We start from the raw sequence: 27680 nt of genomic DNA on the forward strand, positions 1-27680 counted from the left end.
TCTAAACTTTATCTCTAAAATAAGCATGTATATATCTAAAAACAAAGAAGGCAGAATGTGTAATAATAATAAAAACTTAGAGAGCTGGTTTAAGTTTAATTTAGGAATAAACCCAATTGAGACATTTTTATGAATTTTTTTCAACTTTGAATAATAGTCTATGAGTTAGACGGCCGACCAACAACAACAACTTTTTCATCTTCTTCTTCTTCTATTTCTCTGTGTATTTTCAGCGTTTTGTATCAACAAAAACGGCATGAAGTTTTTTTTTCTTCTCTTCCCCATTTAAGTGCTGTTAACAGAACCGATCTCTCTGTTTCTTTACTCTGTTTCTGTTTTCAGAGGAAGGAGAAGGGAAAGCAAAAAACTTTGGCAATGCTTTTTCTTGAAGAACCTTTGATGATTGAAGAATCTTCTATACAATCTACACACGTCCTCACTTTACCAATTTGATTTCTTGGTTCGTCTCATATTTTTTTTTCTTCAATCTGATCGCAAGAACATTGGAAAAAAAAAAGAGTCAACGAGAGGGCCAAAATTTTCTAGGTAATGGGTTTCTAAATGTGAGATTAGTATAAGCTTCTTTGATTATTATACAAATCTAAAACTTGATCTTTGTGTCTAAAACTTTATATTTTTGCAGGTGAAGAGAGAATTTGTGAGGGTTTTATACATAGTTTGAGGAAATGGCGACATTAGCAGATATTGGAGTAGCAGCAGCAATTAATATTCTAAGTGCTTTGATATTTCTATTGCTATTTGCAATCTTGAGGATCCAACCATTCAATGATAGGGTTTATTTCCCTAAATGGTACCTAAAAGGTGTTAGAAGCAGCCCGGTGAATTCGGGTGCTTTCGTGAGCAAGATTATGAATTTGGACTTTCGATCATACGTTCGGTTTTTAAATTGGATGCCCGCCGCTTTGAAGATGCCAGAGCCTGAACTTATTGATCATGCTGGTTTGGATTCTGCTGTTTACTTGAGGATTTACTTGATAGGGTAATCAAAATGTTCAAAATTCTTTGTTCTTGCATACAATGTGCCTAAATAGTTACAAGTTTGTTGAGCATTGATCTTTAGATAGTAGAAGAGAATACTAATAATAGCTTTGATTTTACTATTTTATAGGCTTAAGATCTTTGTCCCGATCGCATTACTTTCATGGTCGATACTAGTACCTGTCAATTGGACCAGTGATGGATTGCAGCTAGCAAAACTTCGTAATGTGACATCAAGTAATATCGATAAGCTTTCGATTTCAAATGTCGAACGTGGATCAGACAGGTTTGTTAGAGAAAGAAAATTCTGTAATTGCTGCTTTTTGATTTTTTAACTCTAGAATGATTAGAAGTTCTTAATTTGGTAAAAGGTTTTGGGCACATCTTGTGATGGCTTATGCATTCACATTTTGGACTTGCTATGTTCTAATGAAGGAATATGAGAAAATTGCTGCAATGCGGTTATCTTTTCTCCAATCCGAGAAGCGACGCGCTGATCAATTCACTGTAAGATGTTTTTTTTTTCGTTTATATATAATCTCTCTGCTATTTGGTCTTAAGAGCTAGGCTCCAATTTTTAGAATATTGTCTGCATTTGACAGGTTCTGGTTAGGAACGTACCACCGGACTCAGACGAGTCAATTAGGGAAAACGTGCAGCATTTCTTTCTTGTTAACCACCCGGACCATTATCTTACACATCAGGTTAGGTCCTAGCCCTGGAGGAATGAATCTTTATTTCGGTTTATTGCTATTTTCTTGGTTGGTTAAGTATTTTAGACTATATATCCAGGTGGTGTACAATGCAAATGAATTGGCTAAACTGGTAGAAGAGAAGAAGAAAATGCAGAATTGGTTAGATTACTACCAATTGAAGTATACAAGAAACAAGGAACAAAGGCCACGGGTAAAGGTAAATACTTTGACAATCCCGAAAAGCCGAAACATATATTGAGAGCGAAACTTTTGTCTGATTTCGCAGTTGGGATTTCTCGGGCTATGGGGAAAGAAAGTAGATGCAATGGATCATTATACAGCTGAGATCGAGAAACTAAGCGAGCAAGTAAGTATCATTTTCTCTAGGGGTGCACAATGCGGTTTTCGGTTTTGATTTCTCTGTTTTCAGATTTCCTCGGTTGATATAAAATCAATGTGACATAGTTCGCTTTCTCGGGTTGATTTGATTTTTCATAGATAATGGAAGAAAGGAAGAGAATAAAGAAAGATGACAAAAGTGTAATGCCAGCAGCTTTCGTGTCTTTTAAAACGCGTTGGGGCGCTGCGGTCTGCGCACAGACACAACAGACGAAGAATCCAACTGAATGGTTAACGGAATGGGCTCCCGAGGCAAGAGAAATGTACTGGGAAAATCTCGCAATGCCTTACGTATCTCTCACTGTAAGGAGATTTGTAATGCACATTGCCTTCTTCTTCCTCACATTCTTTTTCATCATCCCAATCGCGTTTGTGCAATCCTTAGCGAGTATTGAAGGTATCCAGAAATCCGCTCCGTTCCTCAGTCCCATTGTCGAAAAGTAGGTACATTCTCAAGTTTCTTACTTACCATTTCAATTGAGAATAGGCTTAATTCAATTCTTGATCAATCTTGCGTGCGCAGGAAGTTTATGAAATCATTGATCCAAGGTTTTCTTCCCGGTATTGTTTTGAAGCTCTTTTTGATATTTCTACCAACAATTTTGATGATCATGTCGAAATTCGAAGGGTTTATTTCAATATCATCGTTAGAGAGAAGAGCGGCTTTTCGATACTATATTTTCAACCTTGTGAATGTTTTCCTCGGTAGCATTATCACTGGATCTGCATTTGAACAGCTCGATTCTTTTCTTAAACAATCCGCAAACGAGTAAGTTCGATCACTAGCTAGACCCGCACTTTTACTCTCTCGAAAATCTGCTCTCACCTTTTAAACATTCTTGTTTTAGCATTCCGCGGACAGTTGGAGTAGCGATACCGATAAAAGCAACCTTCTTTATAACATATATAATGGTAGACGGTTGGGCGGGTGTGGCCGGAGAGATTTTTAGGCTGAAACCATTAGTCATTTTCCATTTAAAGAACTTCTTCTTTGTGAAAACTGAAAAGGATAGAGAAGAAGCTATGGATCCGGGACAGATCGATTTCTACGCTACAGAGCCTCGGATTCAACTATACTTCCTCCTTGGCCTTGTCTACGCTCCGGTCACGCCTGTTCTACTTCCTTTCATCATCTTCTTCTTCGGTTTCGCCTACCTCGTCTTCCGTCATCAGGTATAAAAAAAGAAACAAACTTTCTGTTTCTGTTTCTGTTAACCGTTTCATGTTTTTGGAGCCAAATAGTTTGAACAAGGATCAAACAAGATAACATTTGGTTTTCTTGGTTATTTAGCTAAACCGGGTTTCTTTGCAGATCATAAATGTGTACGATCAGAAGTATGAGAGCGCGGCTGCATTCTGGCCTGACGTTCATGGACGTATAATATCGGCATTGATCATCTCACAAATTCTTTTGTTAGGATTAATGAGCACGAAAGGAAAAGTTCAGTCCACGCCTTTCCTCCTCGTTCTAGCGATTGTCACCTTCGGTTTTCATCGGTTTTGCAAAGGCCGGTACGAGTCCGCATTCGTCATTAACCCTTTGCAGGTTAGTCTAATAAACCCCCACAACATTTTGGCTCCATTTTCCTACACCAAGATTGAGAACTCTCGGTTAACAAATTTAAACTAGACTACATTTTATGGTTCGCTATGTGTTATTTAATCTTGTGAGTACGGGTTTATAGGAAGCTATGATTAAGGATACATTGGAAAGAGCAAAAGAACCAAACTTAAATCTTAAAGGGTTTCTTCAAAATGCATATATTCATCCGGTTTTCAAAGACGAAGAAGATGAAGATGAAGAGGGACTAATCGAGGATTCAGATGATGAAGATTGTGTAGTTGTACCAACCACACGTCAAAGATCCCGGAGAACCACTGTGGCGAGCAGCAATGCGAGCCGTGGCTCGTCACAATCACCGCCTTTTAATCAACTTGATACGGGTAAGGGAAAACCGGAGCCTTGATGGTCCATGAGTAAATAAGTGAAATGGTTTTTTTTTTTTTGTTACGTGTTGTGAAAGGTTTTGTATATTTGTATGATTGATTATCATTGTTTTGTTTGAGCTTGTTGTAAAAAAAGAGGTGATTAAATGCAAATTTCATATTGCTTCGTTTTTTTGTTACATCGGTTTTGTAATTGTTGTTTCTGGAATGAATTGCATCATGGTTTCAGTTGAAATAAATACTCCTCCCTCCGTTTCGTTTTAGTTGTCGTTTAAAGTTTTCTCACACAAATTATGAAAAACATTAAATTTTCTATTTTATTCTTTATTAATGTATTTTATAAAAAATTTCATTGGCCAAAACATTTAAACAGTATGGATAAAACTAAAATTTTCACCAAACATTTGCATTGAAAACCTAAAACAACAACTATTATAAAACAAAATTTAAGTCCTAAAACGACAACTAAACTAAAACGGAGGGAGTATTAAATTAGACGTTTTTTTTTAAATGATACTTACAATGAAACAGTATATTTTTCCAATTGGCAAGTTTTTTTTTTGTTTGGTTGTCAAAAAAGTATTTTTCTTTGGCTCAACAACAACAACTATCTTTTTTTTTTTTAATGTAATATTATTTAAAATAAAATTTGTTTTAAATAAATCTAAACTTAAAACATAGTTCTATACCAAAAATCAACAACAACTATCTTTTTTTTTTTTTTTTTTTAACAACAACTATCTTACTTATTTATAAATATAATATAATTTAATTACTGTACAAAACCATAATAATACATACATGTACCTTATCTTTACTGTTATAAAGTTTAATTATAAGTTTTTCCTTAAAAACTTTTATTTATTAGCACAAAACAATTTTTTAAAAAAGTTTCCGACATATGTATGGTACTAGACGTAATAAGCATCGCATCTAATTGGTTTGGTCAAGAGACTACCTATAGTGCGTGTTCGAGGGTTAATCGTACAAAAAAAATGTATCCTAAAAGAGTTTTACATCGAAGCCCGGCCCAATAGAATGGAACGGCATAAGGCTTATATCCAATTAACACAATTATACATGTACAAAAAAAAAAACTAAAAAAATTTGATACACAATTTTGAAACAGGATGCGGCAGATGCGGTGCGATAGAGGAATCAATTAATCATACAGTTTTTGAATGCCATTCAGCGAGACAAATTTGGGCACTTTCTCAGATTCCTACGGTTCCGGGAATTTTCCCTACGGCCTCAATTTACGCAAATTTGGATCATCTTTTTTGGAGAATTCCTTCAGAGGTAGACTCTTCTCCATATCCATGGATAATTTGGTATATTTGGAAAGTTAGAAATGAAAAGATCTTTGAAAATGTGGATAAAGACCCATTAGAGGTTTTATGTTTAGCGGAAAAAGAGGCTCATTCGTGGCAGTTAGCTCAATTAGAGCTTCTGAATGAAAATTATGGTTCCCATGATACTCTCTACTCCGGATATCGGTGTTTCGTGGATGGATCATGGAAAGAGACTGATAAATTTTCAGGAATAGAGTGATTCTGCACATCCTCAAATGGAGAGACGCCAACTATGGGAGCTGCCAACATCCGAAGAAGTCTTTCTCCACTACATACAGAATTGGAAGCTCTTCTTTGGGCGATGAAGTGTATGATTGGAGCCGACACTCAAGAAGTAGCTTTTTATACAGACTGTTCAGACCTGGTGAAGATGGTGTCTTCCCCAACCGAATGGCCGGCCTTCTCAGTGTATTTAGAAGATTTACAGAGAGACAAAGAGGAATTTTCAAGCTTCTCTTTATCTTTAATCCCTCGAAGTGCAAATGTAAAAGCGGATAATTTGGTGCGAAAAGTTCGCACCGAACCGCATCACATCACATATGTAAACAACGTTCCTCAGGAATGATTTTTTTGAATTTTTAATTAAAAGCTGTTGACAAAAAAAAAATTTTTGGTTTGACACACTATTTAATTAGTCAATCTATTGTAATTATGTTAAAAAAATTCTTAAAAACCTAACGGTATTAAATCACAGATAATATCTGCAGATATTAATTCATGTTTGTAGGAACGAAACTCCTGGTTAGTTATGAGAATCTAATGAATTTATTGAGTTGTAAAAAAAAAAGAACTCAGAAGATCTTGGATTCGGATAAATCTCATACGATAATTACTAAAACGAAAGACAAAATTGGTTTTTAATACTAAATACTAAAACGATAAACATGCCAATAAATATCAGTAGAAGTAAGAACAACAATAAATCCAAAATATCTCTTTCAATGCAAAGAAAATCCACAAGGACTTAAAAACCATTGACTAAAGTAGAATTAAATCGCCGAAAAAAAAAAAAAGTAGAATTAAATCCGGAAATTAGTTAATGCTTTTTTAGCTTGCTGAATAAAATAATAAGTAATGCTTTAATTATTCAGATCTGCGTTTAGTAGCGTACTTTATTTTGTTTTCCACGTGGTGAATATTTACTGTTTCCAAACACCAATACATTTCACAAAAAAAGCTTATAGATGAAATAAATCCTTCCTTCAGACAGATGAAAAAGCGAGTGTCTCGGTGAAGGTAATATTCACCTGCGACGCAGTTCTATAATTGCTTGCGGTCCACGGATCTTATTGGTCCCAAACAGTGCTTTAACGGTGAGATTTGGTACGAATCCTTTTTTTTTCCGTGCTCACAAATTTTCCTCTTCTTTTCTGCGAAAATCTCTCCGAATAAAAAACTTTTTTCCTCTGTTTTTTGGTTATGAATAAAAAGGAAAGCTAATAAGTTTAAGAATCCAAATCTTCGTCTAACTACGTAGCTCGAATCTAGGGTTTAGATTCGTTTTCGAAGGAGATTCATCGTTGCAAAGTTCTTCGAGGTAAATTTTAGTTTCGATCCTCTTCCGATTCCAATTTTCTGGAATTGTTGTATCTTTTGAATCGATTTGGTTTTAACTTTTAACAATGTTGTTTGGATTTTGATTGGAATCGATTGATCATATACTGTTTTGTTGCGATTGATTATGATCGAAGAACTCGAATTGTTGTTCTTTCAAAATCAAACACAAATTCAGAATCGTTTTTGTTTCAATTTTGGGGTAAATCTCGTTCATAGATCTGAATCATCACTGGCGATTTTTGTTTACAGAGCTAAACATGGATTCTGGTGTTAAGTTGGAGCAACTTTCTTATCAATATTCGTGGACGACGAGGAAGAAGAGAAGTCTGAAACCATTTAAGTCGAAAGGTTTTAGCAGTAGTAGTAGTAGTAGGGAAGATGGTGAGACGAGAGCGAAAGTCTTTAACAGGAAACGGAAGCATTCGAGAGATGATAGCGATGATTCAGCGGTTAATAAGAATGCGAAAAGAAGGAGAAATATATGCAAAGTAGAAGAAATCGGTGATGAGTATTATGAAGATGATGATTGCATATTAGGTGATTGGGTTCGGAGGAATACTGCGAAACGGATAGATAAGCGCAAAGAAGAAGTTATGGTTACGATAGAGTCAGGGGAATATTTAGAAGGTGATGATTGCACAGTAGGTAATTGGTTTTCTGATGTCAGTAGTAAAAGGAAAGACAAGCGACAAGTAGAACTTGAAGAAGATGAGGAATGGGAAGAAGAACTTCGACTGTGTTGTAAGATCAAGGCAACATCGTCACGAAGCAGAACCCGCAATTTAAGTTCTAACAGTCCTGAAAATGTTACTGATGTTAGTCCTTCTCGTTCACGGTCTCCAGCTTCTGATGTATCAGATTCCATTCTGAAAAATGGGATATCTAATGACTACACTACTAGCAGAAAACAGGTAAACTTGTCTTTATGTTCGATCAAAGAAGAGATATCAGGGTTTAGGGTTTAACATATATAATGTTTTGTGTTGGCAGGAATCGAAAGAAGGTGGCCCAATTTGTCATCAGTGCTTGAAAGGAGAAAGGATAACTCTTCTCATTTGCAGTGAATGTGAAGAGACGATGTATTGTCTTAAATGTATAAGGAAATGGTTAGTTTCTGTCTTAACTTTGATACTATATATATATATATATATCTGTCTTGTAATAATATATCCTTACTCTATTTATGGTTTGTTGCAGGTATCCACATCTATCTGAGGATGATGTTGTTGAAAAATGTCCTTTCTGCCGCCAAAATTGTAATTGCAGTAAATGCTTGCATTTGAACGGTTTAATCGAGGTGTGATGAGATTATTTCTACCAATCCATTTGCAAAAGATTTGGATTTTTTGTTAATTGTACTTGTGTTTTCTGTCTTTACAGACATCGAAGAGGGAACTCGCGAATTGTGAAAGACGTCGTCATCTCCAGTACTTGGTTACATTGATGCTTCCTTTTCTGAATAAGTTATCCAAATTCCAGAAGCAAGAGATTGAGTTTGAGGCAAAGGTTCAAGGTATGAATCTTGCTTTACCAAGACGTGGTTTTTGTTGCTGAATGTGAGTTTTTTTTGGGTAACATGACGTGTTTCTGTAGGATTACTGCCTTCCGAAGTTAAAATAACTGAGACAATAAACTACACTGATGAACGTGTATACTGGTAAGTAAGCACACTAAGTTTGGATATTTTTAATTTCTCGAGGATCTTACTGAAATATTCATGTGTTGCAGTGATCATTGTGCAACTTCAATTGAGGACTTGCACCGAAGCTGCCCAAAGTGCTCTTATGAACTATGTTTAAAGTGCTGTCAAGAGATTCGTGAAGGATCGCTTTCTGAACGCCCTGAAATGAAGTCACATTATGTTGATAGAGGATATCGATATATGCATGGTTTAGATACCGCGGAACCAGGCTCCTCTTCCACTTCTGAAGACGAAGAAGCTAACCCATCCGACGCTAAGTGGAACTTTGGTGATAATGGAAGCATCACTTGTGCACCAGAAAATCTAGGTGGTTGTGGTGATTGTGTGTTAGAGCTTAAGCGGATCCTACCACTGACGTTGATGTCAGACTTAGAGCACAAAGCAGAGACTTTCTTGTCATCATACAATATTAGCCCTAGAATGTTGAACTGTAGATGTTCTTCTTTAGAGACCGAGATGACAAGGAAAGCAGCTTCAAGGACAAAATCGAGTGACAACTACCTTTTCTGTCCTGAATCTCTTGGTGTCTTGAAGGAAGAAGGGCTTCTTCATTTTCAAGAGCATTGGGCAAAAGGCGAACCAGTAATCGTCAGGAACACTCTTGACAACACACCTGGTTTAAGCTGGGAGCCGATGGTTATGTGGCGGGCTTTATGCGAAAATGTGAATTCAACAGCAAGCTCTCAGATGTCCCAAGTCAAAGCAATTGATTGCTTAGCTAATTGTGAGGTGGAGATCAATACTCGTCATTTCTTTGAAGGTTATAGCAAAGGAAGAACATATGAAAACTTCTGGCCTGAGATGTTGAAGCTGAAGGACTGGCCTCCTTCTGATAAGTTTGAAGATCTTTTACCTCGTCATTGTGATGAGTTCATATCCGCGTTACCTTTCCAAGAATATAGCAATCCTAGAACCGGAATTCTTAACATTGCGACAAAGCTTCCTGAAGGATTTATCAAACCAGATTTGGGTCCAAAAACTTACATTGCTTATGGGATTCCAGATGAGCTTGGTAGAGGCGATTCTATGACTAAGCTTCACTGCGATATGTCAGACGCGGTAAAGCTTTCAATTATCACTCTTCGTTTGGTTTTAAGTAGTCCAAAGACTGACTTTGTAATTCATGTAGGTGAATATTCTGACGCATACGGCCGAAGTAACCCTAAGTCAAGAACAAATATCCGCAGTCAAAGCACTGAAACAGAAACACAAGCAACAGAACATGTTTGATAAACAGAGCACTGAATTCTGTAGCGAAGAGGTAGAAGAATTGAACATGCCAGAGATTTTGAGCAATGAAAATGACGAAACAGGCAGTGCTCTTTGGGACATATTTAGGAGAGAAGATGTTCCTAAGTTAGAAGAGTATCTAAGAAAGTATTGCAAAGAATTTAGACACACTTATTGTTGTCCAGTTACAAAGGTAACAACACCCACCTGCATCAATTTTTTGACGAATTTACTTTGGTACTGACAGGGTTTCTTCTTTTCAGGTTTATCATCCGATACATGACCAAACATGCTATTTAACCTTAGAGCACAAAAGAAAACTCAAGGCAGAATTTGGTATGTAGCCGTTTACTTGGGGATAATGTTTTGAGTCAATCTTTTGAGTTAAATGTTCTTTTTTGAAACTGTAGGGATCGAGCCATGGACATTTGTGCAAAAGCTAGGTGAAGCAGTGTTTATTCCTGCGGGTTGTCCTCATCAAGTTCGGAATCTAAAAGTAAACTGAATGGCTTTCTTCTTCTTCTACTGCACACAATTTGCTTTTATAGTGGAAAATCTGATGAAAACTTGTCTTTGTGATTTGGACAGTCGTGCACAAAAGTCGCAGTTGACTTTGTGTCACCAGAGAACATCCATGAGTGTCTGCGTCTGACCGAAGAGTTTCGCCAACTTCCCAAGAACCACAAGGCCAGAGAGGACAAACTTGAGGCAAGTCTTTTATCTCTTTATCTTATCTATCCTTTTGACTTTGTTGGTTGTGATCATATTGCATATTTGCTTATGCGGTGGGGTTTGTTTTCGGGATATCTGAATTCAATTAGGAGAGATGGGCAATTGAACCAAACCAAAACCTAGACCAAACCGATTTACTCAATCATTTTTGATGTTTTTAAGTCGTGTTGGCCGTAGAAAACCCCAAACCAATGACGAAATCAAATTAAAAATGACCAAAATTGTTTTTTTTTTTTTTTCAATTAGGTAAAATTGTTTAATTCAATTAGGTAATATTTGTTAAAAAAAACACTAATTACCCATCTCTACCTAATAGGATTAAGAGTAATATAATACTCCCTCCGTTTCGTTTTAGTTGTCGTTTAAGGTTTTTGCACACAAATTAAGAAAATCATTAAATTTTTTGTTTTACCCTTTATTAATATATTTTATAATTTTTTCATTGGTCAAAACATTAAAACATTAATGACAAAACATTAATTTTCACCAAACATTTGCATTGAAAACCTAAAACGACAACTAGTATGAAACAAAATTTTAATCCTAAAACGACAACTAAACTAAAACGGAGGGAGTATCTAATAACATCCGACCTATTGATAACCTAATCTTATTTAAGCTTCCATTGGTTTTTCTCTCTCTTTCAAATAAGCTTTCAATGCTTGTTTGTTTATTTTTTTTTTTGGTAAGATCAATGCTTGTTTGTTTGCACAAATGTGTTTCGTCTGCGTTTGGACTTTGGTGTGTATATTTTTTTTTTTTTGGTTGAAACTTTGGTGTGTATATTTAACAAAACTAGTTTATCTAAAAAGAAAAAATGTTTTCTTTTTTAAATGTGATTTTGTTTTACAATGTTTTTTTCCATGAAAACTTAAACATGTAGATTGAAAACTAGTGAGGTCGAATGCAAAATAATGCCCCCCATGGGCTTTATTGTAACCGGCCTCAATAAGAAAAAATCTTGAGTGCTCGGGTTGTGCTATTGTCCTCACTGTGTCACCACCTATATTCAACCTACATGTTGTTGACCAAAAAATATAGTTTAGGATGCCTTGGTACTTTAGGGTAAATAGGATTTTTGTGTAGAAGTGTTGAATCATCGATTTACCCAAATCTGGTCAAAATTGAAGACCATGACATTGTCTCCACAACAAAGGAAAGGAAGGGTTTGCAAGTAGACTTTTTCTATCAACAAAACATCAGGGCTCAGGTTGCAGAGGGGACTTCTCTCTGCACTTGAGTCCCTTGTCTTTGTCACTGAATGAGAGATTCGAGTTTCGAGTTTTAATTGTCATAAGACCCTTGTCACTACACCGAATTAAGATCCGGGTGTAAGTTTAATGCACCTCGTTCAATTGCCGGGATAGTTGGTGGTTAGTGGCCATCATCTTACACGCATATGGTTTCCAATGCATCCTATGAATGGCTAGCTCTTGATTTACTACCAACTCCTCAAATCGTGGCATCCTCGGCGTTATGTGATCTTGATGGATCATACAATCAATCTTGATTTACTACCAACTCCTCAAATCGTGGCATCCTTGGCGTGGTGTTATCTTGATGGATCATACGATCAATATTGTTGGCTAATGGATATAACACTAAACGTGGTGGGTTGTCGGTACGTGTAAGCGACTCCGATTTCTTCCCACGTTCTCAATGGTCAATAAATTGAACACAACAATGCGTGATAATGGAAGAACCTTAAAATCGTTGAAACAAAATGTCTTGATATATGTTTACCTACTTTTGTTTGCTTTCATGTAATGTCTTTATATTTTTGCTACAATATTGTTTGGGTTGTTCTTGTATTTTAATTTACTTTGGGTTTTTAATAAATTATGAAAATTTCTATAAAATTGACAAAAAAGTATAAGGCTTTCGATTAGCGTCGAAAGTTTTTTGGTTGGTGATCTTAGATCATGGATGATTGCAAATATCTTGGATTCAAATACATGACTCCATCACAATGTGGTTCAACTAGCAAAAGAATTCAACTCGTTCGAAAAAATTTAGGTCCAATGATCCTATATCTTAGATGATACCGGAAGTTTTGAATTCATGTGGTTTCAATTGGTGGAAAATGGTAGGCCTGCTACTTTGAACCGTTCGGTTAATTCGGTTTCAGTTACTCGGTTTTTCGGGTTATTCGGAAAATGAATTATGTACCGAACAAACCGACTAACAATTTCGGTTCGGTTCGGTTCGGACACGGTTATGTCGATTTTTTCACTTCGGTTATTTCGGTTTTCTGACGACAAAGTTCATGGCGATTTTCCGGCGGCTGTACAGAGCGTCGCAGAGTCTGAGACTTAATCACTTCGTTCAATGGAGAAAGAAACCATTGCGAGAGGCGGATCTGCCGTTTCGTGAAGCATATATCTCCGATCCGACAGAGGATACGAGAGGATGGATCTGCACTAACGGAAAGAAATTGCGAGTTGTCGGTGGATGGTCTTTGCATGGGTTTAGATGGTCATGCTTGTAACTGCGTAGAATAGTTTTAGTCATGGTTGGTCATTGTAATGTCTTAACTGGCAAGAATACCAAGCGGTCCACCGTCTGAGCACTAGTAATCCCTTTTATAAATTATAAGAGCTAGTGGTTGAGTTCGTACAGAACCGTTTCATATCACATATGTAAGCAGCATTCCCCAGAAATGGCTCTTTTGAGCTTTAGTTAATTTCGGGTTATCGAGTTTAAACGATTCAATACTTCTGTAATATTGATTCTCTAGTCTCTGGTGATCGGCCTTTCATTTCAGACGTCTACTCATCTAAAGCAAGGACAAACATATTAGAAGTCTCTAGTCGGGGTATCCATTCCCGCCGGCTTTGTATGTCACCTTTGATTTCTACCACGAATAAATGAAGTTTAGTGTAAAAAAGAAAGGGAAAAATGTCCGCAAAATCTCTAACTATGCAAAAGTGTTGAAAATAATTCTCATTTTTACATTTGGTGAAATATATAATAAATTTTTGTTGATTTATTATTAAATCGTAAACTTTTGTTGACTTCTCGTTTAATCGTCAACTTTAGTGGATTTTGCCAAAATAATTACGCCGTGAATTTGACTAACAAAATAAATTAGCAGAGTTAAGTTTCCACTTAAAATCTCATTTTATGGGTTAACAAAGACTTTCAACAAAGACGTAACACCGCTAATTCACTCCGTCAGTCCACTTAACGTCCTATTTTAGCAAAGTCAACTAAAGTTAACGATTAAAATGAGAAATCAACAAAAGTTTACGATTTAATTGGAAAATCAACAAAAATTGATTATATATTTCACCGAAGAGAAAATTGGGAATTTTTTTCAACAATAGTTGAAAATTTTTGAAACGTTTTTTTCCAAAAAGAAACGCATCAAAACTAGTGGATGAAATTAGAAATATCGAGTTAGAAATGTCTCGACTTAATTGTAAAACGATTTTTATTTGAAATGGCTTTTGCTAGTCTAATTTAAGTTTTCTGCTACGCCCGTCGTTTATGATACTTTTGGAACGACCCAAATTAGTTCTTCTCTCCTTTTGTATGCATTTACTGGTCTAACCATTTTATGCTTTTTGTTTATGTTCGTGTAACAGATAAAGAAGATGGTGATCTATGCGATCGAGCAAGCTCTCAAAGAACTTGAAACACTATCAGAAGAGAGCCAACCGATGCTGCAATAGTTGAAGGCTGCTGTTTGTGAATGTCCTGACCCAATCAGGACCTTTGTTGTGCATTAAGTTGCGTAGGATTCGCAGGTTCTGTATAGATAATAGAATAAAAAGCCATGGAAACTGTCAAGACTCAGATCTTCATTTGGCTTTTTCTGTGGTCAGATAAGCAAAGAGACATCGTTAGTTTGTCATATGAAATGGTCATCTATAGGAGAGGAAATATAGGCTTGCTTCAAAAGAATAATTGTATTTGCGACTATTATTCTTTATAGTTTTATAGATAAGAAACATTTACCATTTTCCAGTGGTTTTAAAAAAATAGATTAACATGACACATAATAATACATAGCAAGGACACCGTACATCTACCAAATCATATAACATGTAAGATGTTCGATTAGGTATCAAATCTACCTAAGGATTGACAAACAACAAAATCTACCTACGTAAAAATACCAAATCAATAGCAAAATAAATAACCAAGTGTAGGCAGCTCACCTGTTTGAGAAGTTGCTCTCCAAAGGTGGTTGCGCTCTCTGAACCCGGGTTCAAACCTTGCTTCAGGCAAGGGATGGCAATTATCTTGAAGGAAAATCTGTAAAATTAAAGCTAGCTTCAGCGAAACAAGAATATGACCAAGTGAGTGGTGGCCTAGTGATCTTGAGAGTGAGTGCTCAAGGTCATGAGTTCAACCCCACCTAGTTCTTGTGGCATTAAACCAAAAATAACATGCATGTTTGGTTTTTACCATCTTGCGTTCCATTGATATCGATTAAAATTAACTTACTAAGCTTTTGAGAGTAGTTAAAGCTTCTAAACTAATAGTTTGTACTAGTATTGTCAATGTGTTATAATCATAGTCTACAATTCCACACTAACACAATCACATTGGTTTCTAAGCTTTTAAGCAATAGTTTCCAATATGCTAAAAAAAATGTATCTCCAATGTTCATCTCTATATTTTTCTCTATTTTAAAGGAAATTTTGTTCCAATAGTCCAATGTATGCCTCTAAAATAGAGTTTTTTCTGGCGAAAAAAAAAAAGAGTTTCTTCTAAAATAGAGTAGAAAGACAATGTATGCCTAGAGTAATCCTCTCTCTCTCCTCTAAAATAGAGAAAAATATAGAGATGAGCATTAGAAATGAGCATTAGAAATGCTCCAATCACTTGTTTTGATCATACTAGTAAGGCATATTTGTACATCAAACTCACTACACCAATATGCCATTATACCACATAACTTTTTTAACATCACATCAAATTATAACATCGACTGCAATTCAACTTTAATAACACGTGTTATCAGCCAAGTATACAACTCGTGTTATTAAACAAAATATCATTATGACATTAGATCTATAAAAGTTTCATTAGTTATGTTTGACATCTATATGGATTCTTGCCCAATAAAAGTTATAAAACACACACACACACATATATATATATATATATATATATATATATATATATATATTATTAATTGGGAATCACTCAAAAATAAATAACCTTATAAATGGTAAAATATTACATAGCATGCCATTGGTATTATTGAATTTGAAGAACAAAAGAAAAAAATATATTCAAAAAGATATTCATTTCTTTAGAGCATTAACTGTATAGATACTCAAAAAGATTTATGTGGCTTTTCTATCCAAAATTAAAACAAATTAAATTTATTGTTATGATTTAAAAAAGTTCCATAACAATCGGCTATATTATATTCGAAATAACAAAAATAGAAAATACAATTTTTTCGAAATATTAAATCAAATCTTAAATTAATTTAAGAAATCATATCACAATAGTTATTATACTTGCCAAATATAATTTTATTTATAGATAGTTAGATACTATTTTTTTTTTTTGAAATCGAGTTACATTTAAAGAGTTAGTACGTCCAAACACATAATAATAAAAATATTTATTATATCCATATCAAAGTAAATATTCTTTGAATAAATGTAACAGTAAAAATGAGTTAAGAAGAGAAGTTGTTTAAGCTGTAGAGAGATAAATGAAGTTCTAACGCTTGAACATGAAGCTTTTAATTCTCCAGAATCCCCCATGGCTACAAATCTATCAAAAGTTATATGCTCGAGTGTGTTGATGTTTAAGACAATTCGGAACGAAATTCTACAGAACGCTAATTTCTGGAAAAAAAAACATGATTATTTATGTCCTATTTAAATTTGTCAAGATTGAATGGGATGGGATAGTAATTCCTAAAAAAAATACTAAGTTAGAAATACTTAAGTTATACATATATAGATTCTTGGGCCTTTATAATTTTAAAATGTCTAATAAGAAATGTACTAAGTTAGAAATACTTAAGTTATACATATAGCAAATCACATGTTTAAGATGGATTATCTACGTTTTAGAATTATCTATTATTATTATTTATTTATTTTATCGATTCTACATTAGCTCCATAATTGGTTGTCCAGTTAGGAGGAGTAGTGTTTATAAAAGTAATTTCAGAAAATAAAAGTCTAGACGAACAGGCTAAACAGTTCGCCTTAACATTACATAAATAAGAAATAAAATAAAACGAGAAGAAGGGAAAAGATACACAGAGCAATCCAAATTCGTCTAGCAAATTGGAGAAAGCAGGCCGTTTTTTAGGTGACTGTACCATCGAGACTAACTCTGAACAATCTGTTTCAAAAGTCTGACAATCAATCCTTCTTGAAAGGATATTCTTCATAATCCAAATTAAAGTTTCCATCTCCGAATGAAGGGGAAGAAACACCTCCAAAACCCAACTAATTAATTTTTCTTACAAAACCCAACTTTTATATAAAATATACATTTTTTTACAAAACATAAACCCTCCAAAACCCAACTATTTTTTAATACATCCTCTACGCACATACATCTTTTGCTTACCATTTAGATTGGTTTACCATACCATATTGTTCAATCATTTCTGTAATAACTTTTACATAATTATTCCAAATTTTGTATCACAAACAAACACATAACCTAAATAAAATAAATTTTTAACTCAAAAAATAGTTTGTTGACAAAACCCCGGACGTACGTCCGGGTCCGAATCTAGTATATATATAATGAAGAATGAGAAGAGTAACCTTTTTGATGAGATGTATCCTCTTATTATCTTCTTTCAAAAACTTGTTTCATACCAAAATCCTTTGCAGATCTCTTTTTATCAAACTTTTTTCCAAGCCACTTGATTCTACATATAACAGAGTTGGAGATAGGGTTTTGTGTAACCATCGTTAAATGACTAAAAAGACCTTTAGAATAATATGAATATATACTTTTTTATTGAAAATGATGATTTGGAATTTTCTTAAAACCAAACTTCGCTCTTTCTGTTATTTAATTTGATCAATCTCCAATCAAAAGTGTTATGTATTTATTAGTTTACTTGTTTATTCGTAAGAACCGGTAAGTTTCCCGATTTTAGCTCGTGAATTGATATTTAGTAAATCTTTATAATCATGCAAGATTCCAAAGCTGTTTAAAATGTATGGAAACCAAGCAAATCGGGACTTCCGAAATAAGAAACACAAAAATAAACTACATAGTTATTCACACTTGTTCGTGGAAGAAAAAAAAAATGCCAAAAAAGCAATCCATCCTACTTCATCCACGTGCCATCTGAAAGTCTAGTCAAGATCTGAGTTCCATTCTCTGCGAGTGTATTTTCTTGCACATTAAATGGATGCAAAATTTGATGGATTCTAGAGAGTTACAGATAGAGCCATCCGTCGTGGTTTCTCGTGTTAAGGGTAAAGTTGTGTCCAGTGTGAATATGATGCATGTAAAAAACGTTAGTTTGCCGATCCAAGGGTAAGGGTTATGAAGGAGATAGTTATTGTCTAATTAGATTTCATTTTTAACTTGATTAAATCAAATATATCTGATGTAAAAGACGGGAAAGGGTCCTTTTTGACCACAACAATTTGCAAAGAACATTTTTTAAACTGTACAACACGCAGTGCTAATTTTATACATAAACGTTAAAAAAAATTAAATTACATACCCAAACTTTATATTTCGTCTTCAACGTCATCGTTAACAGATGTTTGTCAACTGTTAGAACGACGTTTTGATGCTTGGAATTTAATTTGAATTCCTTTTTGATAAAACCCAATAATCAAAGTCGTGACTCTTAGCTTGTTAAAAAATACTCATTACTAATTGATCCATAACCTTATTTAAGACAATCACAAACATTTTATATTTATATCACATGTGTTTTATAAAAAAAATTATTGGTTAACTAACATCAACGACGACTCTGAATTAAGTACAAAATATAAAGTTCATCTATGTAATGTGAATTTTTAAAAGTTTAGGTAGAAATTAACATTGCGTGTTTGTACAGGTTGGAAAAGTCACTTTGCAAATTGTGCGAGTCGAAAAATACTCTTTTCCCGGTAAAAGACTATATCTATAGAATGACACAATCGAATTTTTAGACTCTAGCACCATTTCTATTATTTCAAAATCAATTATTCAGTTAAAGATTTAAGTAGTCTGAGTTCAATAGTTTTTGCTTTTTAATGATTTATTCGAATGTTGATCTATAAAAATTTCTAAAGTTCAGTTGTTAATGTTTCTCTTTTCCTATATTCACATCTCAATATACATACACACTTGTACATTACTATCGGTCACTAGCTCTCTATTGGGAAATCGATGAAAGTTATCCAGACCGAGTCGAGATCGACAAAGATTACAAACAGAGATCAAAGTTTGATAATAGAAATAGAGCAATACTTGGGTTCACCCCTAGGAGTGAATTCTTTTATTCACCCCCATTTATTTTAATCAATCAAAATTCGCCACATAATAAAAAAAATTAAATTCAGTTAATTATTAAATCTAATCCCTAACCACTATTTTATAAACCCAAACCGATATATAATCTAGTTTAATTACAAAATCTAAACCCTAATTCTCCTTCGTAAACCCAAACCGCCATTTAAACTCGTTTAATCGTAAAAAATCTAAACCCTAATCGTACTTTCTAAACCCAAACCGACATTCAAACTCGTTTAATCATAAAATCGAAACCTTAATCGTACTTTCTAAACCCAAACCGACATTTAACATTGTTTAATTGTAAAATCTAAACTTGTTTATAAACCCAAACCGATATTTAACCTCGTCTAGTCATAAAATCTAAACCCTAACCCTTTCAAATAAACCTAAACCGATATATAATTTCGTATTCTGATTGGCTGAAGTAAAGGGGGTGAATATAAATATTGTAGATTTGTTAATATCTCAATTTGAAATTAACAACAGAACAAAAAAAGAAAATGAAATTAGTGTGTTCCGATGAAACATACCAAAACCAGTGTTCAAGAAAGCGCTAGGCGCTAAGCGGGCGGTGACCCAGTGCCTAGCGCCTAGAACGCCTAATCAGGGCCTAGACGATTTTTTAGGCGGTTTAGACGTTTATAACATAAAACATTATCAATATAATATTATATATAAAAGTTATATAAAATATCTATATAAAACTAAAAATTATGAAATTATAAATAAAAATTAGATAAAATATTTATTTATATTTATATTAAACAATATATGAATATTTATAACTATATATATAAATAAAACTCTAATTGAAATTGAAAAAATATATTAAACAAGATCTATATAATTTTAGGCGGTCAAGGCGGTTATCTAGGCGTCGCATGAGAGCCTAGCGCCTAGTCGGGGCCTAGGCAACCGCCTAGACCGCTTTTTAGAACACTGACCAAAACAAATGCGTTTACCGCATTTACTTCCTAAGAAACGTCTTAATAAAAGGATTCACACTCTTAATCCCCCTAGTCAAACCATTTAATAATCTTTTAATTATCTTTAGTACTAATATAATTTTATTCCCTAATTAAAAAAAAAACGTCAAAATTCACATTAAAGAACTCACACGTGGACAATGACACGGTGTCGTTTTCATCAACTTCAACGTCTTCCTTATTGACTTGCCTTCTTCTTCTTCTTACTCTCTCACATGTCAAATCCTTGCGATTTCGATTTCTCCTGAAACCCTAGAGATTCTCCCGGAGTTCGGATGCAGATCGCCGGAAGTAAGTAAATCTCGAATTTTCGAGTTTTACTAATGCCGCGCCTTCCGTCGTCTCGTCGCGGCGTCGTGTGGTTTCGATGGAAGATACTTACCACTCTCTCCGCCGCATTATGCATCCTCGCTCTCTTCTCTTTCAACCGTCACTCTAATTCCACTGCGACGACGACACTGTCTTCGTCTCTCTCCGTCGCGAGATCTCGTATCCCGCTCGTTAAATACTCCGGCGATCGTCCCAAACTCGCGTTCCTTTTTCTCGCTCGACGTGATTTGCCTCTTGATTTTCTCTGGGATAGATTCTTCAAGGTTTTAAAAAAAAAAAATCGTCTTTGATCATTCATTGAATTTGAATCTTATTGTTCTTGTGTTTTTGGCAGAATGCAGATCAGAGAAATTTCTCAATCTATGTCCATTCAATACCTGGTTTCGTATTCGATGAATCCTCCACAAGATCACAGTTCTTCTACAATCGCCAATTGAAGAATAGCATCCAGGTAATAATGTCAATGGAGAAGAACTAAGAGCAATTTATATAGTCTCCTCCCAAATGCCACTCAACAAGTTTTGTTATCACCTTGTTCTGTGGATTTTGATGGATGAATTGAAAAGTTTGTAAATTGACTCACTCTCAGGTAGTTTGGGGAGAATCAAGCATGATTGCAGCAGAAAGATTGTTGCTTGCATCTGCTTTGGAGGATCCTTTAAATCAAAGATTTGTTCTTTTGTCTGATAGGTTGTTTTCTTTATTCTGTTTCTGTCCAGATCTTATTGACGTTGAGATTAAGCTATTGATCCACTCAATTCCTTTGGTTATCACTCTTTGTGATGCAGCTGTGTTCCTTTATACGACTTTGGTTACATATACAGATATCTAGTTTCTTCACCAATGAGTTTTGTAGACAGGTAATTTTGCGAAGTTTGCGTTACATTATGTTTCATAGACTATAAATAGCAAATGCAGTAGATAGAAATTGCCTCAGCTAACTGTTGTTGATAACTGTGTTGCTCTCTGTTTGCAGCTTCCTTGATAAAGATAAACGCTACACCATGAAAATGTTTCCTGTTATACGGAAAGAGAAATGGCGAAAAGGATCTCAGGTCTATTCTAATCATATTGATCTCTGGAAACAAAAGTTTTAGTTTTTGAAAGAACTTGCAGACTGTTTCCTTTACAAGATTTTGGAAGTTTGAGTTTCTTTTGGTAAATAAGCTTCGCAGACAGAGAGTGATAAATTTTTATTGCAGTTTTGTGAATCAGTTTTTGTTTGTTGCAGTGGATATCATTGATCAGAAGCCATGCAGAGGTCGTTGTTAATGATGATACTGTGTTCCCAGTTTTTCAGAAATTTTGCAAGGTAATGCTCAAAGTTTTAAATGTTGCCATTTTGATAGTTCTTGATTTCTCGAAGTAGTACATCACCCTCTTTACTGTATCTGGTGTTGTTAGAGTTTGATTTGTGCTATTTTCTTAAAAAAATAATGGATTAGTTGTTCATTTCTTTTCTTTTCCAGCGATCTCTACCTCTGGATCCCCGAAAGAATTGGCTATATCTTGTAAGTTCATTGTCTTTCCATCATTTCATTTATGTCCGCCACTTGAATTATCGGTTTATCTTGATTCTTACTGCTTCTGAGTCACTTTGGTTATATGGAAATAGATTGGCTTCGATTGAACACACACAGAAGTTGTATCTGTTCACAGAATTTGTTTTTCTTAACACCTTTGTTGAAATGAATGCCGAAACAGAAAAAGAGGCGACACAACTGCATTCCTGATGAACACTATGTGCAAACTCTGCTAACAGTAAGCACAAAGAATTATCAAAATTTCTCATTAAGTTCAGCTCTTTCTTAACCAGCTGGTTTTTCGAATTCACTTTTTGTATCCCAATCTTAATGATCTCTTCAGATGCATGGCTTGGAAAATGAAATGGAACGGAGAACAGTGACATACACGACATGGAACCTATCAGCAAAAAAAGCTGAAGCTAAATCTTGGCATCCTCTCACTTTCACATCTGACAATTCCGGGCCAGAGGAAATAGAAGGAATAAAGGTACGTTTCTTATTTTTATATATAGCTGTGCAATCCGGTTTACGGTTTGTTTTTTTTTCTGGTTACTATGTTTGTGCTCAACCCTATTTTTATCACACCGGATAAGCTGATCAATCTTTTGGTGTTGTTGTTTTCTTTTTTTTGCATTCCGGGTAACAGAAAATCAACCATGTGTATTATGAATCGGAGTATCGAACAGAATGGTGCAGGGCAAATTCAAAACCCGTCCCATGCTTTCTGTTTGCGAGGAAGTTCACTAGAGGAGCCGCAATGCGTCTTTTGAGTGAAGGATTATTAGAATCATAAATAGATACAACAACCTTTTAGATGCAAAGAAAAGGTAAGCACAAAGGTTTTATACAACTAAGAAAGAAGAAACCAAGATTGACACCAGAAAAGAAAAAAAGTTAACTTAGAATATACAGGTGAAGCATAAAAGATAGTACATTAATCGATCATATGACAGCAGTTTAGTACAAAGTACAAACTATAGTCTATACATCCTTCATGGATATTTTTAATGGTATTTAATTATTTATATGTTTTATAAAATGGCAATTCATGAAATTCTTGTAGAGAATTTATAGTACAGATGTTTTGGGGAAATAATTCCATTGTTCTAGACTTTCACTATGGATCTACTATCGATTAGGTTATTTTGTAGGAGACTTGGTGTGATGTTTCTTTAGAAAGAAACCTCACTTGTGTACAAAACAAATTAGTAATGTAATAATGGGCTGAAGATTCCAAGTTGGCCCGATCTCATTCTGGAAAATTGGAGGGCAGATATACTTTGCAGTCAGGAATTGGAGGAAAGATACCTGGCTTAAAGTTGCCGGGCTAGACTAAATGACCAGGACTCCAAAGAAGCCGGCCGTGACACCAAATCACAATATCTCGCCTCCTATCTGTTACCTAACGTTCTACAATTTATTTTTCTCTAGCGTAATCTGAACCTTCAAGATTCAAGGAAACTTAGACAAGAACCATATAGTATCTATAACCTTGATCTCGTGTTTTCTTTTGTCAATCTCATATAGATCATGCACTTTCACTAACTAATATATTCATAAGAATTTAGAAATGATATCGGTTTTCCTTGAGAAATACTGTAACACCCCAGTTTCACGAATATGGTGGTGCATGCGAAGAAGTTTAAAAGAATTTGATTTGGTCACCTATGTCACCAAAGTGCACTTATCTTTTCGGTCAACTGTCCTGAGAGAACTCCATAGTTAATTAATGGTGCTTGAGCTGAAGCAATTCCAGAATAGGTGACGACCTTCCAGGAAGTGATTGTCGAAACTGTGTGAGTGAGGACAAAACACAGGAAAAGATCACGTGGTGATTTGTAGGGTCGGTAAACAAGTCTTTAAAACCTCTCAGACGTAGCAGACCGACAGTCGGACAGGGGTGGTGTCCACAAGCCCGAAAGAGAACGTGGGTGCTCACTGGTAAGGACGGTCAGAGCGTTACAAATACATAAGTTTCTAAGTCTTTTTGAACTCCTGAAAGTTTTGATAGATCTATCAACTAAAAAAAAGGCAATTGCATCTTATCGTACATTGGTCAAACAGATAAGTTTTGAAAGAAATTATTTTTCATAGGTTGATAGTAATGGTAGGAGTTGTGTTATGTGGTCTACCTATATTTCTTACATTTTTGAATGCATATTTACGCTTTGCTGCGATTTTCAAATTCATTGACTTATGAGAATCATTAAGAAACCACTAAATCACCATAAATTGGTTGAAATATTAATTCAAAGCAAAACAAATCATAACACGTACAATGTACATATGCTATAGTATATGAAAATATTAATGATAATGCATTGCCCCTCCTTTTAAGAGCATAAATATCACAATAATACTGTAAAAAAACAAAAATTTGCTGAAAGTATTGTCTTTCTTTGACTCTTATTATTACACAAAAAGCTCTTTATTTAGATTCTGATGAAATTGAAATGGTTCATGCATACTTGGACTATTGTAAGAAAGGTTTCTCTAAAAACACATGCTAATTGACTACTTACCATATTTATTTCGGTCTTGCAATGTTTGGTGAGATTTGGAATAAAGTTACATGTTGGTCTGCCAGAAATGTTGTTTAATACTTATGGGGTAAAATTTCATAGGACCCTTCTAAACATGGTATGTATAAAAGGTCTACCGCCTCAACAACAACAACATATTTTCCGAAGCTTGGACTAATTCACATATAATTTGAAGATGAATTCGGAGAATGTAGCTAGTTTGGAGACTCGACTTATGGAATATCTAGTAGTTATATACTAGTTTATGTTCCATCACACTTCCGATGTGGGATTCCTATTACGTCTCTTGAGATTATGACTCTTCCATCCCATCTCGAAGCGAATTTCACTAAACAATTGGTAATAAATCCTACTTGGATCAAATATATGAGACTTTTATACCATAATAGATCTTATCAACTAAAAATTATTGAGTTGTGTTTGATATGAGATTTATAGTATTATCATTAACATAACGCTAACACAACCTCTAATGTAGTTTAAAGTTTCATAATCCAACTCCAAAACATTTATAAAAAAAATAGTAATGATGGAAATATGCTTATACAAGAATAATATCAGAGATTTAGAGTATATTTGTCGGTTAGAATTTTACGGAATTCATTTCATATACATATTTTAACGGTCCTAGTTAGTCTGTTAGATATACATCTTGCTCTCAAACTATTTTGTGACTTGCGATTCTCGTGTTGAAATTCACAATCTCTGGCATTTGAATAAAAAGGGTATATATGCACAAATAGTAGACAGTTTCGACCAAATGACTTTAGTTCTCTTTTTCTGTACGTGGAATTCTCTAAAAAACAAATGAGAGCTTCTTCTATTCTTCAACATGAAGACAGGAATCTTGGGCCATTTTCGTAAATGGCAGTCACAAGAGACAGTCGTAAATGGCAGACCAAATCCTTCATATACACTTTGCGCTCTCAAAAGAAATTTCTTATTTTATCTCTTTTTGTTTACTTTTGTAAATTCGGTATAAAGATGGCAGACATAGTACGGAACCAATGATTCTTTTCGTCAAACCAACCAATGTTTTTCCCTCCTTCATGTTTGAAGGCATTGATTTTCTTTTTTTGTCAACAAAGGCATTGAAATTGAGTAGGACTTTCGGAAAGCTAATAAAGAATCAAGAGTTCCCTTTTCCTTCTTTTTAAACTTCTCAAAAAAAGTATTGTATGTTGAATCCATAATAAAAACTCTTACAAAAGGAAATAAAAATTAATCAAATAATAGTGGGTAAGTAAGTTATTCCCACTTGTAGAGGAATTGTCCCGTGGATTTAATGAGTCATGGATCAATTTTTCTTAAAAGTTGAATTTCTAATCATTTTATTTCGCCAATCAAAATTGTTGTTATTTTTTAGACTTTTTAGCAAATCCGGTGAATAAAACTATTCGACGGCTACACTGCCTTGAATTAATAAATTAGTCGATCGGCTGATAAAATTGTGGATCACATCTTAGTTATTAAAAAAAAAAACAAGTTGTATTGGAGAAATACATTGTTCATTTATTCTACATGATTACATAATACGTTCTTGATATGTATATACAATATTACATTTACATATATGTCAAATAAATATGAAAACATTTGAACAAAAGCTAATCTCTTACTAGTTTTCTAGAAAAAAATGTTGTTCAACCTTTACGAATTTATATAATTCCTCTTAGCCAAAAAATAAATATAAAATTTAATTTCTGAAATGGACAAATGATAAAAACGAGGCCTAAAGTAGTTTGGATAAGAGTTATTTTCTTGTGGTGGAAAAATGAAGTAGTCAAAAATCTTAAATTTGATGCAAACAAATCTTCTTGGCCAAAACTAAGAGACGAATTAATTTCATTCAGTTGCAATCACGAGGTCTACGTTAGTCAAAATTAGATTGATAAGAAAGTGTAATCGATAACGTCTATGTTACCTTCTTCTTCCGTCGTTGAACTTTTTGGCCTCATTGCCTTCTACAAGTCATATAGATAGACCTCTTTTGGACTTATCCACTCTATATAAATTTCTATATTTATCGCATCGTATAAAAGTCTTAATATACAATGACTTAATGCCCCCAAAACATCGATGTAAAGTATCAATAAGAAAGACCGCAATTGATTGGTTCGTTGGTTATATTAAATCCTTTGTCTCACCCAAAATTTAATATGAGTTCGAACTCTCGTGGGAAATCAAAATGATTGTATAAAACCACTCTAGAAGAGTACATGACCAGGAAAGTATCAACAAGTACAAGAAGAGCATTTTGGATGTTTTCACTATTTTATTAATTATTTGATTTTTAAAACCTTTGAAAACATGGGACTCAAAGCACAAGGTTTATTATTTTCTTCTTTCTCTTGTTGACCTTATTGCCAAAGCAGCAGCCAGTAAAGAAACTTGTTCATATACGATTCAATGTTCTAAAAGATGTTACTTTCTAGTTGGATAGAAAATTGAGTTTACTAAAAAACCAATACTACAATTACAAATTTTTCTAAGATTGGTAAAGAGTGGTCCATACCATTTCGTAGTACTCGGCTAATCATTTATGAGATGAACATATCTTTCATAAAAGGTTCAAAACACTATTTCGCAATAAACTAGTGGATTGAAATCTAGAGACTAGAGTCTAGTATACTAGTCTACAATAGAAGATTTATACACAAATAAAACTATCATCTCTAATCAAATTCAAAAACTTCTGAATAACAATTTGTTAAAGATTTCACATATGAATTAAATATTTAAACTCATATAAAAATGATATGATGTTTTTAACTAATTCAAAAACAAAAAAAAAATTGATTTTGAGTTGAAAATTTATAATTTTTCTCATAGTATCATATTTTCGGGTTAGATATGTTGTTGATCCTAAAATGAGATATAGCTTGCAATAATATAGAATCATAATCTCAAATAGACGATGAACAAAAATTATGAAAAACAACACATAATTCTTAGCAAAATTGATCCTTCTATACCATTGATAATTACACCAATCCAATCTGACTGCAGTTTTATTTTTTAATAAGAGTATATGAAATTAATCTTGGACGGTTGAAGACATTAAATTTTTCACCGATTTGGATAAAATGAGGTTGCTGACTGCGTCAAAAATCAAGACCATATATGTGGTCGGATTCAAATATAAAGTTGGAAAATGTCTCGCATGATCTCATCTATATATGCTTATAACTTGTATACATATAGGGGAAAACACAGAAG

The 27680-nt window shown here is 34.2% G+C and overlaps 3 protein-coding genes and 1 long non-coding RNA gene across 6 annotated transcripts; 3 read left to right on the forward strand and 1 right to left on the reverse strand.

Annotated features, from left to right (window-relative positions):
- The first annotated feature begins 17 nt into the window (after positions 1-17).
- On the forward strand, positions 18-4248 carry LOC9324098 (CSC1-like protein At1g62320). 2 transcript variants are annotated; one of them, XM_021010299.1, is made up of 12 exons: positions 18-546; positions 644-1000; positions 1130-1285; positions 1371-1506; positions 1602-1703; positions 1792-1905; positions 1981-2061; positions 2193-2533; positions 2617-2862; positions 2942-3266; positions 3406-3639; positions 3779-4248. In XM_021010299.1, the coding sequence occupies exons 2-12, from the start codon at positions 687-689 to the stop codon at positions 4058-4060; spliced, it is 2331 nt and encodes a 776-aa protein (XP_020865958.1). In that variant the 5' UTR covers positions 18-546; positions 644-686; the 3' UTR covers positions 4061-4248. The 2 variants fall into 2 exon arrangements, with proteins under 2 accessions (XP_020865958.1, XP_002886475.1); XM_002886429.2 differs by having other exon boundaries at positions 20-546; positions 1792-1911.
- A 2533-nt stretch (positions 4249-6781) lies between these two features.
- On the forward strand, positions 6782-14578 carry LOC9322542 (lysine-specific demethylase JMJ25). 2 transcript variants are annotated; one of them, XM_021034754.1, is made up of 12 exons: positions 6783-6929; positions 7199-7860; positions 7940-8055; positions 8147-8246; positions 8330-8462; positions 8543-8606; positions 8678-9710; positions 9781-10074; positions 10145-10217; positions 10292-10377; positions 10470-10589; positions 14201-14578. In XM_021034754.1, exons 2-12 carry the CDS (start codon positions 7207-7209, stop codon positions 14285-14287), a joined length of 2760 nt encoding a protein of 919 aa, XP_020890413.1. In that variant the 5' UTR covers positions 6783-6929; positions 7199-7206; the 3' UTR covers positions 14288-14578. The 2 variants fall into 2 exon arrangements, with proteins under 2 accessions (XP_020890412.1, XP_020890413.1); XM_021034753.1 differs by lacking the exon at positions 14201-14578 and having other exon boundaries at positions 6782-6929; positions 10470-11011.
- A 198-nt stretch (positions 14579-14776) lies between these two features.
- On the reverse strand, positions 14777-18421 carry LOC110230803. Its single transcript, XR_002333970.1, has 2 exons — positions 17372-18421; positions 14777-14873 (listed from the first exon to the last, which is right to left on the reverse strand). It is a non-coding gene; the product is annotated as an uncharacterized LOC110230803 (long non-coding RNA).
- A 1849-nt stretch (positions 18422-20270) lies between these two features.
- Positions 20271-23035, forward strand: LOC9322544. The gene is made up of 10 exons (XM_021010003.1): positions 20271-20655; positions 20727-20843; positions 20982-21082; positions 21181-21252; positions 21369-21447; positions 21624-21704; positions 21862-21903; positions 22097-22153; positions 22259-22405; positions 22565-23035. Exons 1-10 carry the CDS (start codon positions 20386-20388, stop codon positions 22709-22711), a joined length of 1113 nt encoding a protein of 370 aa, XP_020865662.1. The 5' UTR covers positions 20271-20385; the 3' UTR covers positions 22712-23035.
- Positions 23036-27680: the final 4645 nt, after the last annotated feature.

Source organism: Arabidopsis lyrata (assembly GCF_000004255.2).
Source record: "Arabidopsis lyrata subsp. lyrata unplaced genomic scaffold ARALYscaffold_2, whole genome shotgun sequence".
Classification (NCBI taxonomy): domain Eukaryota; kingdom Viridiplantae; phylum Streptophyta; class Magnoliopsida; order Brassicales; family Brassicaceae; genus Arabidopsis; species Arabidopsis lyrata.